At 43.7% G+C, this 18,354-nt stretch overlaps 1 protein-coding gene across 4 annotated transcripts in view; it reads right to left on the reverse strand.

The window, feature by feature from the left end:
* LOC135251555 (sodium/calcium exchanger 1-like) overlaps positions 1–18,354 on the reverse strand; it is a 74,453-nt gene that overhangs the window by 7,064 nt on the left and 49,035 nt on the right. For all 4 annotated transcript variants that reach the window (XR_010329155.1, XM_064329118.1, XM_064329121.1 and 1 more), the window contains exons 5-8: positions 6,393–6,499; positions 4,461–4,585; positions 2,658–2,757; positions 2,116–2,388 (exon numbers count right to left, since the gene is read on the reverse strand). Coding sequence is in view for 3 of the 4 variants with exons in the window: in XM_064329118.1 (XP_064185188.1) it covers positions 2,116–2,388; positions 2,658–2,757; positions 4,461–4,585; positions 6,393–6,499 (605 nt within the window). In the remaining variant the exon portion in view is untranslated. The remainder of the gene's footprint in view (positions 1–2,115; positions 2,389–2,657; positions 2,758–4,460; positions 4,586–6,392; positions 6,500–18,354) is intronic.

Below are 18,354 nucleotides of genomic sequence, written 5' to 3' on the forward strand. Positions count from 1 at the left end.
TTAAAACTGCTTTTCAACTGAAAGTTTGAGGTTAATTTCAGGTGCCTGCCCGTTATGCACCACTGAACATAGTATTATTATTCTTTCTTATATTGTTAAAAATAATAATCATAATAATAATTTATTATTATTATTATTATTATTATTATAATTACACTATCCAGCAATCTTGTAAGCAACCTGTAGAATCACATGAGCAATGAGGCCAAAATACAAAGGAAGCCCGGCTGCCTTTGGTCTCCACTGCCCTCTCCACTGACAGACCACATGGCACCAGCTGGTCATGAGACAGGCTGGTCCCACAGAGCTCTGGATGCTGAGAGAAGGCCTCGGTCCAATGCGGTCAATGTGACCACAGGGCAGAGAGGCAATATGTGCAATGGTGTTAATTTTGGATGTAGTTTAGGTCGTATCAGTCCGTCGTTGCACACCAGTCTATTATAGGTGCTGCCCAAGAGAGATAGGACCCAAACTCTCAATATAACATGTAAATCAAAGTAAATTCGACCTTCATCAGGCTGCATAGGCTAGAGTGATGCTCTAGTGTTAAACATTAGCCAACCTGCCAGACACAGGTGTAGTTCTTAATTGGCAATTAACTTGTAAGACACTCAGGATCATTGAGTAGTATTTCTTGTAGCTTAAGAAAATAAACTCATTTTAAATATCTTACTGGTAGAGGGACTGACTCCAGCACAGTGGAGCCTGCCTGTACAGGGAGAAAAACCACTGCCTCTTTTCTATTTATCGTTTGCAACTAAACTAACAAAGACCATTGCCATTGACATCAGTGCCAGTGACAGCAATACCACCAATCAAGCGCAGAGATTTCAGAGCCCCTGTCTACTGATTCAGCATCAGCCTCTTCACTTTGTCTTTCTCTTTCACTCTTCACTGTCACTTTTATTGACAGATAAACCACGGTGCATGCATAAAAAGAGACACACATGATAGCCTTGCAGAAGGATATAATCACGTTTTTTCCAAAAAAGAAAAAAGAAAAAAGGAATGTTTTTGTAAAATGTTCACGACTCCGTTATTACTCATTCAAAACAGTTATGTCAACTGACCTTCACACCAGCAGTAAGCTCTGTAAATGCACAGACTTTTTTTTTTTACTGTGAGGCAAAGAAATGAAGCCGGAGAGAGCGTGTAAATTAGTGGAAAAGCGCAGGGAAGCAAAATAAATGTACTTTCCAAATAAAGCACGGCTCTACTCGTGGCTGTCAGTCCCTTGAAGAGCGGCAAGTGACACAAAATTAAACGCCTCAGGGGGTCTAAGACACAAAGTTATTTTGTCTTCATCGTCCCATTTTACGTCAGGAATTTTTACATTTTTAATTCATCAACATTTACTTCTTTTGTAAAAGCACCTGCCTCTTCTATTCTCTAATTGCTATGTTGTTATTTGCTCGGTATCAGCGGTTATCTTTGTACTCGAGCGACAGATAGAATCGGCGTGTGAAGAAGAGCTGGAAAGCGAGTGGGAGACTCGGCTCCCGAATCAGAGCTTCCTGGTGTGATCGGCTCATGACGGCCGTGACAAGCAACTTCCGGCTGGATCCTCACACAAGTATGACGGAAATCAGCGAAGCGACACAAACCAGACCGAGCGAGATGATCAGAAAACGATCAAGAATCAGAAAAATATATTTCAGGACATTTTTAAAAATTTATAAATATATGTCCTTCCCTGACAAACATGGAAAAGCTGCAAATCCTTCTGGGAGAAGAGTCAACAGCCCCACTCGCTGCACAATATGCTTCAGCCTGTCACAAGCTGAGGGACAGTGAGTGACAACTCAGCAGGAGTACAACCACCGCACAGATAAACAGTACAATGTGAGACCTGCTCAACTTGTAAATGTTACAATTACAGTTAACTAAATGCTTTCAATAATGTTTTTTTTTCCCCTTCCATTGGATATAGCTTTTATTGTTATACATATAATGCTTTTGGAATCTTTACTGTTTGTATTTCATGCCAATAAAGCATGTTGAAATGAACTGAACTGAATTGAACTGAATTGAGATGCAGATGGACGGGGAGAGGAAGAGAGGCAGAGCGAGAGCGAGAGCGAGAGAGAGAGAGAGAGAGGGACGAGCGGGGCAGACCTGGCACGGAGGTGCCGAGGGCGACGAACACCACGGCGGTGACGGAGTCCTTGAGGCCCACGGTGCAGCCGAAGTGGGACGCCAGGTCGCCGGTGACGGCCGTCAGCACGCCGATCAGCGAGATGGACACCATGAAGCAGGCCCAGCCGTTCCAGTACTCCGTGGGCGGCACGAAGGCGAACAGCACCTTCCAGAACACCGTCAGGAAGTGCATGATGTAGTCGAAGCAGGAGGGCAGGCGCTCTTCGCCGCTCTCCTCCTCGTCGTCGTCACCTGAAAGAAAGACGAGCGCAAGGCCGTGGCACTGAGAAGCTGGAGAGAGTGGAGAGAGAGAGAGAGGAGAGAGGGAGAGAGGGAGAGAGAGAGAGAGCGGGGGGAGAGGGACTGAGGGAAAAAGAGAGCGAGGGAGAGAGGGACAGAGGGACTGAGGGACTGAGGGAGAAAAAGAGAGAGGGTGAGAGAGAGGGACAGAGGGAGAGAGGGAGAACAGAAAGTTGAGGCAGCAGGGTGGAAGACAGAGACGGGTACGCAGCCTTGCACACCTGCGCTGACGGTGACTGCACTGACAAACTGCTCCCTCCAACTGCTGCTCCCCACCACCAGGGCCAGGTTGGTCTTCTTAATCAGCTTGTCTACTGTGCTCTGAAAAAACACATATACACACACACAGACATTATACTCAGGCTCTGGTTCCAAGGAATTCTACTTCAAGTTTAAAACAAGGCACAACGAACGGTGTGCAACAGGTCCTTCTTCGATCCCCGCAAAATCAGACTGAATACATTTCGCTGGTAGCTATATTCAAATGTATTCACACAAAAAAAGATCATTAATTTGTTTATGCATATCATACACAGCTGTTACTGTCCGTGTGTACTGTAAATATCTGGATATCTAATCACAGATTGCCAACTTAGGAAACACGCCAGTAAAACTCCGATAGCTCCTGCGTGCAGCGATGCCTCATGGGAAGGATCCCGGCTGACAGCCATACACATCCTGTAGCTGTCTCTTGTCAAAGTGCAAAATGAAACAAGGCAGGGCGTGGTCAGAGACCGGGCCGCAGATAACTGCGGCAGGATGTGTGCCTGAAGACAGTACGGCCCGAGGGTGGGGTTCTCTTCCCTCTGTACCCAGAGTGCGCTGCACAGTAAAATGTCCAGTGTTAATTCAACTCTAGCAGATTACATATCAGTCTAAAAGGGGCCATTCATGTGCAGTAAGAGTCGTTTTAGAGCTGATTTAACACTGAGTATTTTCCAGTGTATGAAGTGGAGATGGTTGGAAGTACACCATCTGGGACTTAAGGTAACACAAAGGCCCTTAACCTTCTGAGATCATTAAACCTACTAAGCATGTATTATTTAAAAAAATCAATGTAGTATTTGAATACCGTTAGAGACAAAATGGCATCATTTTGATGCAGTGTTGTGTGGTTACTTAATTATCCTACACTTAGCATTTCATTTCAGCAGATACTCTTTTCCGGAACAACTTACACTGATTACATTTTACATTCAATCTATATATACAGCTAGATTTTTACTGAAGCAATTCAGATTAAGTACTTATGTGGGAATCAAACCAATGACCTTTGCATTATAAGCCTTCCTGTCCATCACTGTGCTATACATAAAATTGTGCACAATACAATCAAACTGAGTCGCACGTCTTAATAAAAATTCCATTCCGATAAAATGAATCCATATTATCAAATGTCATCAGCCCGTGATTTACCCTTTTGTGTGCCTTTCAATAATGTTATATGTATAGTGAATCTCAGACAGAAAATTTCTGCTGAGTGACATAATAGGGAACTTGGCTTATGTCAGCAGTTCAAAATCAGGAACATTTTGTGACTCCCTGAAAATAACGTAAATATTAGGTCAATTTCCACTTGGCACTCAGGGCTTGCTCAGATTTTCAGCCATGTTCAACTGGCTGATGGAATCCTCGTTTCTCTATACCAGCTGAGGTCCAGTGGGGGCTGCACCACAAAATGGCTACCTCTGTATTTCACATATGGGGGGTTATGGTCGCTACTATAAAGGATTTTGAGAACTGTAGCAGTTAATTACGGCTAATGATGATCTATTCTCCCTCTTTCGCTGATCTCCTTAATTGCCGTGTCCACAGGAGACACAAGATGATATCAGAAAATATTACGTGTGTCTGCGTGGGACAACCGTGTTCAGGAACGGAGCAGATAATATCTGAATTTATTCCCTGATGAGAGTGTGTGTGTGCGTGCATGTGTGATTGTGTGTGTGCGTGTGTGTGCATGCATGTGCATGTGCACGTGTATGTGCGTGTGTGTGTGTGTGAGCCTGCAGAGTTGCCGTTACCTTAAACTCATAGGACTCTTCGATCACCACCTCCAGCTTGGTATGCTCCCCCAGGCTGGGACAGCCCATCTTCGCCACCTCCTCATCCTCGGCTTCCATCGTCGGCTTGTTCTCGTTGGAATCGCCTGTTGGTGAGAGATCGGGTGAGAAACATGGCTCGGCTCTTCAGCACCCAGTTCTGCACCTGCCAATCCACCATGTTGATTTTGCACCAAATCCCCTCCAAAGTTCATCGCAGAACAACAGGGAAACATCCAGGGGAAAGACGCTCAGATTTCGGCCATCTTGGAGGGATGATGTCTCACAGTGGTTTTTTGGAAGATCTATGTCCCTAGCGAAAATATACTGTAACACTGGTGGAGAGATGAGAGTGTAAGCTTTCCATACATACTGTATATGCGTTTCAATATAAAAATGATTAAAAGAATATGAAAAACCAATGATGGAAGGAGGAAAAACAAATAATAGCACACAGACTTTCCTAAATCATTTCTCCAAGTGGCCATTATGAGCCGCCCCCACCCCTACCCCCATAGGATCATGAACTTGAAGAGCACGAGAAAAAGAGGAAGAACAAAATGAGGAATGAGGGAGTGAGCGAGCGAGAGAAAGAGGAACAGTTGAAAATAAAAGTTTTTTAATTCTGCTCTCAATACAAGAACAGAATGTGCGATAAAGGTCTGCATTTGAATGGATATTTCAATATGACAGAGAAGCATACTGATTTATAACAGTAAGGCCGTGTAATTAATGTGCAATGTGCAGACACTGCCTGTAGAGACAGGGTGGTGATGTTCAAACCAATTACTTTGTGTTCAAATGAGATTCTTCCCCTGGTTATTAATAATTGTTTCTAACTTTAATCATAAGTGCATTTATTCAAATTAATAGGTAATTAATTTAAAAATAAATGTAGTGTATGCAATCCACTTTCAGTGACGCATGCACATGCATTTCATGTAGGGCAAACGTATCCTAATTTTACACCATAATAATTTAATGAATAATTTCATTTCAGTTGGCCTTCTGTTCTTGTCCTTCCCTCATTTTATTCATTTTTTCCATTCTCGTCCAGTGTATATCTCTGGCTAATTCTTCTGTCCCTCTGAACAGTATCACTAGACGCAGTCTGGTCTATATATTCATCCATCAGAGGCATCTCCGATCTCAGCCACGATGCCAATCGGATCTGCTTATCAAACTAATCTTAATAGCTGAAGAGCCTGTTATTTTAATGTAAAAATGCAAAGACTTGTGCTTCTGCTGTTGTTATTTTCACTTCCCAAAATCATGTGCATGCGTTCACGGAAGTCAGAGAAATAAAACAAAACTATGTGTGGAACCCTGATTTGGGCAAGCTGTATTACCCGGCAGCCAGACTCCAAAAAAGTATTAAAATGTTTTCTGTTGTTAGTTGTTAATTACTTAGACATCTTAATACAGTGAAATACATTTTGAAAGAAACTGATACCAGCTGACTTAATTTATATGTCTTCTGTTCTTGAAAGATGAACATATCCTTTTCCATTAATGAATGAGAATTAAATCTGAAACATGCGCCCACTTCAGGTTAACTGAGGCAACCAAAGGTGTGTATTCTGTGGAAACAAACAACCCACACTAACTGTAACTTAGATCTTTGATTGACATTTAATTCCCACAATGGTTTGAGGGATGTGCACATGCCTCTGTACAGTATGTGTGTACAGGAGCAGAGGTTCCAAAAGAGGCGACAATACATAACAACAATACATAATTAATTTGTACCTTTTTTGCTGATTAGTACCCAAATAAAACATTATTGTACTTTTAGGGTACGTTTGGCAAATTTGTTCCCTGAAGAACAAAAATGTAGCTCCACTGTATCTGTATTTCTGAGAGAGCACCCCAGTCCCAACGCTCTGGTCTGCAAATGCCTATCCACCGACTCACCGTGTTTCTGTCCAATCTCCAGCAGTACGGGCTCTCCCAGCTCAACGGTGAAGACTTTATTCTTCTCATACTCTTCATCATCAATGATCTTCACCTCAATCATCTTCCTGCAAAGACAACGAGAGCGAGGCGGTTGTCACTGTGGACTGCGTAAGCTGGGGGGGCCACAATCGGTCCCGGGGATCTACTCTCCGCTTCTCGCCAATTTTATAACCATACGAGTCCGCAGAAGTCCTCAGCATGTTCATTAATTAAGGTCATTCGTGGAATCAGGTGGTTAGAAAATTTGTTTGAAATAAAACACGGACAGCGGCTTCTCAGGTCCGAGTATTGCCCCCCCCCGGTGTAAGCCATTGCCTCTTGGACATAACAGCACAGTAGATCAACACTGCAGTGGGACAGGATTAATGCAATATGTGTGACAGAAAGAGAAAAAAGACACACAGAGAGAGCAATGAGGCAAAACTTATCCCATAATACAAAAACGAGAATTATGTTGTTGAAAGAGCAGTGTGTTTGGCAGGGAGTGTAACGACATATGTCCACCGTTGAGCCATTTAGTCACCCTTGAGCACACAGACAACACCAGAGAGCCTCCACTCAAACACTGAGCATCAATTATTCAGCTGGCCTGTACTGGAGAGGGGGAGAAAAACACACACACGCACAGAAACACACACACAGACACACACAATCATACTCACACACATACACACACAATCACACACTCACACAACACTCACACACACATGCATACACACACTTAATATATAAGTGAGAATATATTCATATATATTCTCACATATACAGTATAAAGACTCCACATTCATATTCATACATAATTCACACTTACATACCCCCACACGCAATCTAACTCAAAAATACAAAGACACACACATTATATATATATATATATATATATATATATATATATATATATATATATTCTCACAAGACCATAATGTACTGAGGGAAAGACACAAGGACAGCAACACAAATAACACACACACCCAACAATAACATGCACACACACACATACATGCACGCTCCTCCAGATCCACTTTCCTCGCATACCCTAACAAACATGTAACACCGCTAGTGCTAGGCACACACAGCCCCTCGCGCCCACTGCTACATTATTGATGAAGAGTTCCACTGCAGCGCTGCCAGTTTCAAAGCAATCCGACGCGATGGCGAGCACTTCATAATTCATGTGAGTGTTTACCGCGATTGTTCGGAGGACAGGAGAAAACGAGGAGATAAGAGGAGAGGCTTTATCACATAATCGCACCGTCAGGCCTGACCCTGGCGAGGGCGTCACATGACCCTCCAAACGACTCTCCAGGCAGTCAGGTAATCAGCAGCGGGCAGCCCGCAGTGAAAAAGGAACTGGCATTGTCCTTCTGCTCCCAGTAGCCTCTCTGACTGGTTATTACCGTTGGGATGAACGTCCTTATCATCATCGCTGTGTCCTGTACTACGGTCCAGCCTGAAGCGGCAGGTGCTCAGTCAGGGCCCATGGCACAGTCAGGTGAAGCCCCACACAACCCAACACATAGAAAATAACCACAAAATAAATCGGACAGGCGCAAACCCATGTACTATACGTAGTACGTGTGCACATATAAACACACATAGTGGAGTACATTCGATTCATATATATGACTTGCCATAGCAAACACTGACACACACACACACAGGACAGATTCATATTTTTGCTATACTGCTTGCCCAATGCAAGTTTATTAAAAAATATATATCAGCACATACTTTAAGTGCGTCTGCACAGTTGTTTACATCATACAACAAAGGCATAAATCCAAGCACTAAACAGAGCAAACAAAAATGTAAGAAAAATACAGAAACTATGTAGGGAAACAGCAAGAGGACTATATAAAAAGAGTAACGGGTAAAAATTTCTTACTGCAGATTTATGTCTGATGTATAATATCATATAAACAAAACTGTCCTGGTTTTCATTTCTTTGCTGTGCTGCGCCGTGTGCACTACTGGGGTGGGAGTGTGGCATGACGTTAGGGGACAGGGATTGCAGCGCAAAGGTTGTGGGTTTGATTCCCAGGGAGGACCCTGCTGTTGAACACTTCAGCAAGGTAGTTATCCTCAATGGCTTCAGCACAGCATCCAGCCGTATAAATGGATTATACGTATAAATGTAATCTGAGTAAGTTGCTCTGGGTAACAGCATCTCCTGAAATGCAGTTATGGTTGTTATGTGAGGATGATGCGCCATTGATTGTGATTCAGAGGTTGTGTCAACGCAGAAAAAGAGAGGCAAAATACAGGGAAATATACAGTGCGCTCTAGAAACACAGATATTCTAAGGCTTTTTTTTAAAGATTACAGCAGGCAATGACCCAGACTTGAACCACAACAAAATAATTACTCCTGTTTCTTTGTGCCAATCACCTTGGTGTCTGACATTTGTGTTGTTTACAGATTATAATATATACACAGCCCTTGGTAGCATTGCGAGATTCAAACAGAGAGAGCTTAATTTGAATGAAAAGTCAACCACAAGATGTCACGCTCTAGATAGCTTTTTTAAGATAATGCATTTGATTTGTTTTCTGTGCATGTCATCTTTGTATTGCAGCCAATTAACACTTGTTTCTCCCTCGACTTTGTTGCGTAAATCTCAGTCATACTGATTTAAATAAGTTATTTCCTCTTAATTAGGCCTAATAAGTTGTTGCCTGTCCGAAGTGGATACATGCTTCATAGGGAAGGGTGTGGCATTGTTATTTTGGGTTTATGACCACTAGGGCAGAACCACTGTCACTGACACTTGTCACTGGGGTGGCACCCAATAGGTACATAAAACTGTACCCGTAGCCAGCAATACATAATTTATTTGTACCTTTTCTACTTGTAAAAGGTTCTTCTTAGTAACCAAACAGAACATTATTGTACTTGTTTTGTTCCCCAAAGAACAAAAATGTACCTCCAATGTACCTGTCTCAGAGTTTAGAGAGGATACTGTTATTGACACAGCTAACACTATTAGCGGTTGTGTAAAACCAAGTGGTTTGTTAGGTTACAGTCTTTGGTGCCTTATAACCTCACTACAGCTATTCGGCTGTGGCCTTGTATTCGCCAAACTTGATACAGCTATAGCATTAGTGTCTGAATTTGAGCGAGGGAGCAGGTGGATGAAGAGAATGAATGACAGGAGAATTAGAGATGAGAGAAAAAGGTACAGACAGGGGAAATAAATCTTACATTCTTTCCACAGACAAAAAACGAGAAAATAAAAACAGCTAGAAAGGATGAGGTGAGAAAAGGAACGATAGTCTTTGAATAATAAATATGGCAAGAGACGCCACTAAGGGTGTTAAATAACATTCAGGCACACGCTCAACACACAAACACATGAACACAAACACACGCAAGCGCACAACCGCACGTATGCGCACACCGTTTCTCACAGCTCGAGGGGGAAATGCCACTTCCGAACTAGCGCACGCGTCCAACCGTGGCCCACAGGGTGAAAACGCGAGGCTGGTGTTGATGAGCACCCGCTCCTGAGGAGAACCGTATCTACCCCGTGTAATCGAAAGACGCGTCCCATCCGACTCAAACCCGACCCCCGACTCTCTCCCAGCGTCTGCCAGCGTCCCGTCGCCGCTGCTCTCTTTCCATTTCCTTCGGCCTGCTCTTGACCGCGGTCCAGCAGCTCAATTAAGATCTTGTCTCCTCGGTGCTTCGTATCAGTGGTCCCCTTTGTTTGAGCCACCCTTGGGTAGGCAGGCCATGGAGTGGCCCGGGGGCCATGGGCCTGCTTCTTCCAGAGATGGGGAGGAAAGCAAACGCAGCCAAGGCTGCCAGCGGGGAGAGGGAGAAACACTACAAATGGACCGGTGGACGATTTATGGCAAAATATAATTGTCCTAAGAGAAAAATCCTCTCAGGTTTATGCACAATAAAATGAGAGCGGGTACAGTTCATTTCCTTAAGTGTTTTTTCTTGAGAGACTTTCCTGTAAGAGTAAATATTCCCTTTGCGTATTGCAATTTTCATAACCAAAAAGAAAAAAAAAGAACAACAACATGAACAACATGAGCCGAGTAAGCATTCTGAGTTCGCATAATTAAAAAAAGCTTTTTAAGCAAAAGTTCTTTCAAGAACCCCTTACTGTGATGTCACAGTCTGAGTTCCTCACATCGCAGCTGTGTGTCAATGGCCATGTTTTTCCATTACCACAGCACTTAATTCCGTGCTGTGATTCCTTGATTCTAGAGTCTTTGTCCAACCCCCTCTCCAGTCTCCATCAGCTTATTGGCTCTTTTTTAAAAGGGGGCGTAGCCTAAATTGCCCTTTGTCCCTGTGTGCTACCTGACAAGGAACAATACGACATAGCTGCGCACAGTCCTTTTGTATTGAAAGAGACTCCAGTGAAAAAATACACCTTGTCTTACACGTTCCTATTTTTAGAAAATTAAGCTTGGGAGGATGGAAGAAAAAGATAAAATCTAATTTGAATTCATTTATATAGAAACGTACATGGATGGCAAACAGAGGAAACCATTAACTGCAGGATCCAGGCCAACTGATTTGTCTGTGTGATCTGTCAAATTGGCATGATTAAGCATACTATAGTAGAGCCTGAAGCAATTAATGTAAGTACAGAGCAGCATATCAAACTACTACTCATCAGTAGTATGTTGAGGCGAGACTGCCACACACTGTACCCATGGGAACAGCTCAAATAAATCAGCTCAAAGATTCACGCTGCCATGCATTAGAGAGGCTAAGTGCTGGAGTGCCGGAAAGCACATTGTAATTAGCAATAAGATGCTAAGCTGAAATCTGTGTTTATTCAACTGTCTGTTTGCAAGACTGTTTTAAGAATTAATCCCATATGAGCCAGCATGCTTGCAAAGACCAACACACACGGGTGCGCATACACACACACACAAACACAAACACACACACAATTCACAACAGGACACAGCCATGAGATGGGACTGATATATTACATTACACTGCAATCACTTAGCATACCCCCTTATGAAGAATGACTCACAGAGGTGGACACCATTGGTGCGAATAAACAGATGGCAAACAACAAACCGAAACATATAAGTGTTCCAACAGTCCATGGCACAGGTTCTTCCATAATCATGTGGGGCGGAGTTTCCTGACACGATTTTAGTGCTCTCGTACCCTTAGATGGCACGGTTGATGGCAAATCATTACTTAACCGTCCCGAGTGATCTTCTTCACTTCATGTTAGGGCGTTTCTTTCCTGTAGAGAAAGGTGTCTTTGAAGAAGACAATGCCCCTGGTCTACAGAGCAACAGCTCTGTTAGAAGTAATCAAACAAAATGGCCTGGTCACTTTTTAGGCACAAGATCTGAAAACTCATCAAGCATTTATTGAGTGTTCCAGAAGGACGCCTGAAACCGCGCTTTCAACCCCCATCAGTTAAGCACGATTGATCTGAAGTCGGATTACTGCCCCAGAATTCCAGACGCCACTAGACTTAGACTGTACTTGCTACACGCGGTGGCCCAAAATTACTGCCTTTTAACGTCATGCAAGTTCAAGATTCACTGTTCATGTGGGTGTAGTTTCATTTATTAATTATTACTTACAGCCTCCTTATTTTGCTTATTTTAGCAAGTGTGAGACAACACAGCACCACCTTACTGGCGAGTACATGTGCCTAAGGCCAAAGCTGTGAGTGACTGAGAAAAATGGAAGATAAAGAGACAGGAAAAGAAGCAACTAATCCTCCTTCAAAACACATGTAAAGAGTACCATCATTAAGAGAAAAAAAACTTTTTATGCGTGCAGCAGTTAAATGCAAATTAAGAGGAGATAATTTCTTGGGAATGTGTCAGTACACCTGTATGTGTATGTATATGTCTGTGTGTGTGTGTGTTGTTCATAAGTTGGTGTTTAAGTGTGTTTGAGTGAATGTCTGTTAATGATACCTAGGTGAGAGATATATACATTGTATACATACGTGGAAGAATTAACACGTGTGTACATGTGTGTGGGAGAGTTTAGGTGTGAATGTTTGCAAGTGTACGCAGGGGATAGGCCTATATAATATAAAGGAATAAAAGGGTTGTCATGGCAACAGGTAATTACTGGTAAAAAAAAGTCAAGGCCTCCAGCAAGAGAGGGAGAGAGAGAGACAGAGAAAAGAGAGAGAAAGAGAGAGAGAGATAGAACAGTGTCAAGAGATAAAGAGAACAAAATGGGAAAGTAGAGTGCCATGTCGTGAAACGTAAAAAATCAATGTGAAAAAAATATTCTGGTACATATGGTATACTGGGCATGGTACACATCCATGGTGTTTGCACATATCAGGCAAAATTCTTTAGTCAACAAGTATTTCTGAATGTGATCTCCACAAGAAAAAGAAAATATGAAAAAAACAAAAGAAATACTCAAATACTGATCGTCTCTTTGAAAAACACAATGGCCTAAAATTGTGATTTGTATCTGCCGTTTTAAAATAAAACCAAGGCTCTTATGAGGTTTAGGGCATTGATGTTTATCCTACTCAAGGGTCCCTGAGTGAGCCAGTCTGGTCCTTGTCTGCATACTGAAGAACGGCAAATCGGTCCTCCTCTTGCCAAGGCCTGATTTGCAAGACGGTATCCATAAAATGCAGCACTTTTTTTTGGCATAATTACAGCAAAGTGGCCACCTCTCCCTTTAATACAGTGGTAATAAAGTGTGAAGTAACAGCACAATAATATTTTATTATATCAATCTGTTGCATGAATTTCCTGTGTGATCCCAGTGTACTCCTCTTGTGGTACAGTACGAGCTAGGCAGCTTGTCCGTATTTGCATACGTACATTCACACACTCAGACATACACGGACATACACACACACAAACACACACACACATCACTGTACAAACCGCAACAATCCGAGGACATTCTCTGGAACCCGTGATGTTTCCCGCGTTCGCGGTCCAGAAGCATGACACAGCACAGAAGGCCGTGCTTAAACCACGGCGCCAGGGTCCACGCTAATGCCGACATCACTACAGTACATCTCTCAGGATTACCCCTGGCAGCACTCAGCGTGATTATCATGCGACCAGGGGACTAGGAATCACGCACACACCAAGGTAAACAAACAGAGGAACACTGGACATAGTGCAGGGGGCGGGGCTACAGCCCGTGTATGTAATCTCGCTGAGCTGTTCTAACGCAGAGAGCTTTAGGACACAGTTGGAGCCGCAAAGCAAGAACGCTCAGTAAAAGAATTTCAATCATCAAACGCAACTGAACGTAGGCTCGGGCAAGGCGGTAACCAGGAATTTCACCCGGCAGCCCTGTCTACTACAACTTAATCGAGCACCTAAAATAGATACTGCTGTGAGTCTTCTGAGGTAATGATACTGCGCATGTGCATTCGTGCAGTGCAACATTACATTTAAAATCAGAAAACAAATTAAAAATGCTCCAGCAAATATATTCGCACTTATAGTCGGCATTAAGGTTGGAGAACATTACCTTCACTTCTAAAATATCCCTTTTCCCAAGGTGCCTCAGGGTAGAACGTAAACACGTCACGACTTTTTTTGCATCTATGAACAAAACTTGATGAATAATGCGTGTTCCGAGAGCAAACGTGGAGCACGTCTGAGGAGATTCATAATTCATAAAGCATTTGCGTGTTCTTAAATTTACCTCCTGCGGAGATACCTGAGTCAACGCCCAGCAGGACAGGAAATAAAACTACTCTGCGGTCTCAGGGCAGTCTTGGGCATATTATGACTGCGCTCAGCCGGGTGCTCTCATTGGCTCTCTTCGTAGCCGTGGCGATACTGCTAATAAGCCTGGAAGATATGACTCAATGTGCAGAAGTGCGCTCTGTGCTGTACGAATCAGAGTCGAGCTGACAGCAAGCTGCTGAGCATATTCAGCCCTGACCTTCTCCCTCATCCTGTCTTCCACTCCTCCCCTTTCTCCCTCACTGCTCCCTTCCCTCCATTACTCTCAGTCTGTCCACGGGAAGTTGGAGCGAGTGGATGAGGAGAGAGAGGGAGAGGGAAACAGAGAGAGTCGAACACAGTCCATTGGGTACAGTTGGGTGTCTGATTAGTGCTTATCCACCTGACTAATTTGCACAGGTGCTCATCACTTACGATGATGTACTGTCACCGTGGAGCGCTGTAGCATAGATCCCCCGCTGAGCAAGAAACATCAAGCGTGACCAAGCAGAGCTGAAAAACAGAATCACCACTTCTGGGTGGGGCCCTATAATTGTCTATACAAGAGACCTATAATAAGCAGATCCGGTCAAATGGGCCCTTCTTTTTCCCTGTGCGCAAAGGTTTCCTAGCAACAGAAAAGGGAGGGGTTATCCTCCCATGCCCAATTAGATCCTTTCCCATCTTTGGGAAGCTGTCGGCTTCTCTCACCTGTGCTGTGACTTCCTGAGCCTGTTTTCGCAGGTTGAGTGCAGCTAACAGAAGTACTCGTAGAGCGCGGCACAGTGACACTGCGGCAGGCTCGGGCCAGCAGGAAGCTCTCAGAGAGGTGAGATAATGCTGCTTTCACACAATCTCCAGAAATAGGAAGACGACTCATAACAAGAGGTTGCAACTTCTATCACAGCTTTCAGACTGGTTAGGGGTAAAGCATACATGGGAATTCAAGGCATTGTTCTGCATCTATGCTACGCATATTTAAGAGTCATTATGACAACAAGACCGCACAACTGTTTAAGCCCCAAAGACACAAAAAACCCAGCATAACAGAACAAATGAGTGTCTACAATTGCAGATGCCCATCAACAAGAGTATTACTAATTGGATTAATTCAAGCATTCAGTAAGTTATCATTACACAGAGGAAGGCAAACTTCAACCTTTCGGGTCCTTGGGGATTGTTCCTGCTCCCAGTCAATTCTTCCTAACAGACAAATTGTTCTCACACGGAGAAAAATGAACCGAGAGTCAGTTAACACGTCTGAAAACTCCTTGTTTATGTTTAATTATAACATGAAAATATAGTCAGTATTCAATTACTGAACATTTTATTATGATAGATTGAATAATAAATATGCTATATTACTATGGGAGCAAAATATGGCCAATCAGAAAAGATTACAGTGCAGAACCTGTGTGCCAATGAACAACAGCCAGACTCATAAAACAGCTGTGGAAGCAGAAAATGATGGTTCCTTGTCATCTCAGTTACCACATAACTATTTGTCAACAAACATTTAGAGGGTCTTTTTTTTTCTTCAGTTGATAGAATATGCAGAAATCTGTTTTACTTGTGTTTCTAGTCTTCCTCCAGTGCATGTTCAGTAATCCTTCTCTCCGTTACACACCACTTTTGAAACTCTTCAGGAGTGCAAAGTCCAGTGTGTAGGACATGTTGGTTTTTCTCAGCTTGGGCTCTGTTAGAATTATTCTGACTCTTCTGCTCTTCAGAAGGTCGAGGTGAACGTCTCGCTTGCTCACACCAAGAAACCAGGCAGGATGCCAATCAGCGCCGCTGACCGCCCGCAGCCTTCTACCAAACCAGTGTCTCATGGCCAAATGTTAGCCTTAACCCTGTGACGACAGCATCACTCTCTCCCTCCCTCTCTCTTCAATTCAAAATGTCTTTACTTATATGACCATAGGTAGGTATGAAGTCGCCTTCTAAAGACGTACATGTATTTCTGAAGACAGCTAATGTAAATACAGCTCTATGTACTAACAGGTATTATATAGAAAACTACAACAGTGAATGGCTGATTATTAAAAAGTTGAGTCGTTCTTCATGTAGAGTTCTCCTTGTTGCTGACTTCAGACACCCATGACTGTTCTTCAGGTTCTGTCACACTCTCCCACACTCTGTTCCTGCTTTAAAAATAGCATTGGCTTCATCATGGACATTTTTCTCTTGCTCCCTCCCTGTGTCTGCACACCCGAGACGGGCCAGCACCTGATGTTAGGTGTCATGTACCTGCTCCGGTAGCACCGCATGCTAATTAAGCCACTTTGAAAGCGAGTGCAAGAGAAGTCATTGGTACTGTTTCAGGAAAGAGACTCGCAGACAAGAGCTGAATGCACAAATGTGCGAAGGTGAAACTTTTAAAAATATTTGGAAAAAATAAAAAAAGATGGACGGCAGAGAGGGGGGAGAAAAGGAGACAGAGTCGAGTGAGAAAGAGAGAAAACTTTTAAGCACTGCCGGGTGCGGAGAGCTTTGGGAAGGTGCCTCAGAGCTGAAACGTTTCATAATTACTGAGAGAGAGGGGAGGAAGATCGCAGGATATATTAAGACGAGCAATGTAATTAATTTCAACACAGCTCGTTCTGGCGCTGGAGCAGAGAACACTCTTAATCACACACCTCTGTACTCCCTAATTGTTTAACTTATATATGGAACTGGGTGAAGGGGGTGGCAGAGGGAGTGAAAGAGAGATGTGTGTGTGACAGAGAGAGAGAGAGAGAGAGAGAGCGCGCAATGTGCTTATGTTAGTCATATGAGCTAGGTACCGAAACATTAAAGAGACCAGACTGCCTTGCTCTGGTCTCTCTACAGTATTCCTGTATTACATGCTGTAATGCAGTTCTTTTGAGCAGAGGGCGAAGCCACACTGGAGCAAACTGCACTGCCGAAGGTAGATGTTGCTCACAGCGTGGCTGAAACGCTTGTATTGTATAATTCCCGGTTTCCCCGTGTTTGTCATTATTGACCTACGGTTTGTGAATAGTACAAGACACGTTCTGCCCGCAGGGAAACACTCTCACTTCCTGTAACTTCACAGACATGACTGAAAACCTTTTTTCCATGGCAACGCACCCTGAAGACACACAGGTGGGGGGAAACCATTTTGAAGATCTCTAAGACATCACATACACACAGCATACACAGTCCTTGCACACACGCTCAGCTCAGTTACAAATGGCAGCAATGTTACTAATTTCTACTTTGCCAACAATAATACGGACCATGACCTGGAATTTCTGTCGTGGTTGCAGCGCAATGTTCTGGCTTCTGTAATTAGTTTGAAAGGGGGCTACACTAAAATAATCTATGTATCTGTGCACGTTTGTGTGCGTGCGCATGTGTGTGTGTGTACTGTATGTAAAACAAGAAATCACTCCAAATGCTGTTTTTTAAATAAAGTCGATATGGATTGATACATGAACGCATTAGATGAATGGAGCATGCTGACTGTTTATCGACAAACAGACTTCATACAGACAGGAAACAAACATTGCAGTCTAAGAATACACATACTACAATGGGGAACAAGCTATAACAAAATACCATCTAGTGAATGACAATTTACCAATAAGTGCAGGGTTCTGTTCGGGGGAACACTCAAACAGACCATAATGCATTAATCTTGAGAGAGGTCACAGAAAAAAATGTGGCTATGCTGTTAGCTTTTTAAACAAATGTTTGTAGAGAGCGTGCGTGTGCGAGAGCACGCACATCCTCCTGCACTCCAACGGGCAGGCAGAAACGGCGATGGACGCGCGTCGGGAGGAGGACGGAGGACGCTAACGCTGTGGGGTGTTCCCAGCGTGCCGCAGCGCGGTGGGGTGGGGCGTCGTGCGGCCTGGCCCTGGTGGGGAAACGCCTAGCGCTGGTCCCCGCTCCATAATTACAGGCTCCCGAGGGCTGCGCGGAGAGCACGGGCGTGTGTTCCATCGCTGCGCTGCATGTTTGCACAGAAGTGGCCACAGGGGAAAGATAAATAAACCGGGGGAAATAACTACAGCCATAAAAACACACAGAGCACAGGCCGCCAAGCCAGCACGCCGCGCTGGAGCAGAATTTAAGATGTGTGTGTGTGCGCGTGTATGCGTGTGTGAGTGAGCGTGTGCGTGTGTATGCGTGTGCAAGTGTGTGCGTGAGAGTCTGTGTGTGTGTGTGTGAGAGTGTGTGTGTGTGTCAGTCTGTGTGTGTGTGTGTGTGCGTGTGCGTGCATGTTGCACGCTAGCAAAAGTGAGTGTGCA

Source organism: Anguilla rostrata, chromosome 3 (assembly GCF_018555375.3).
Source record: "Anguilla rostrata isolate EN2019 chromosome 3, ASM1855537v3, whole genome shotgun sequence".
NCBI lineage: Eukaryota > Metazoa > Chordata > Actinopteri > Anguilliformes > Anguillidae > Anguilla > Anguilla rostrata.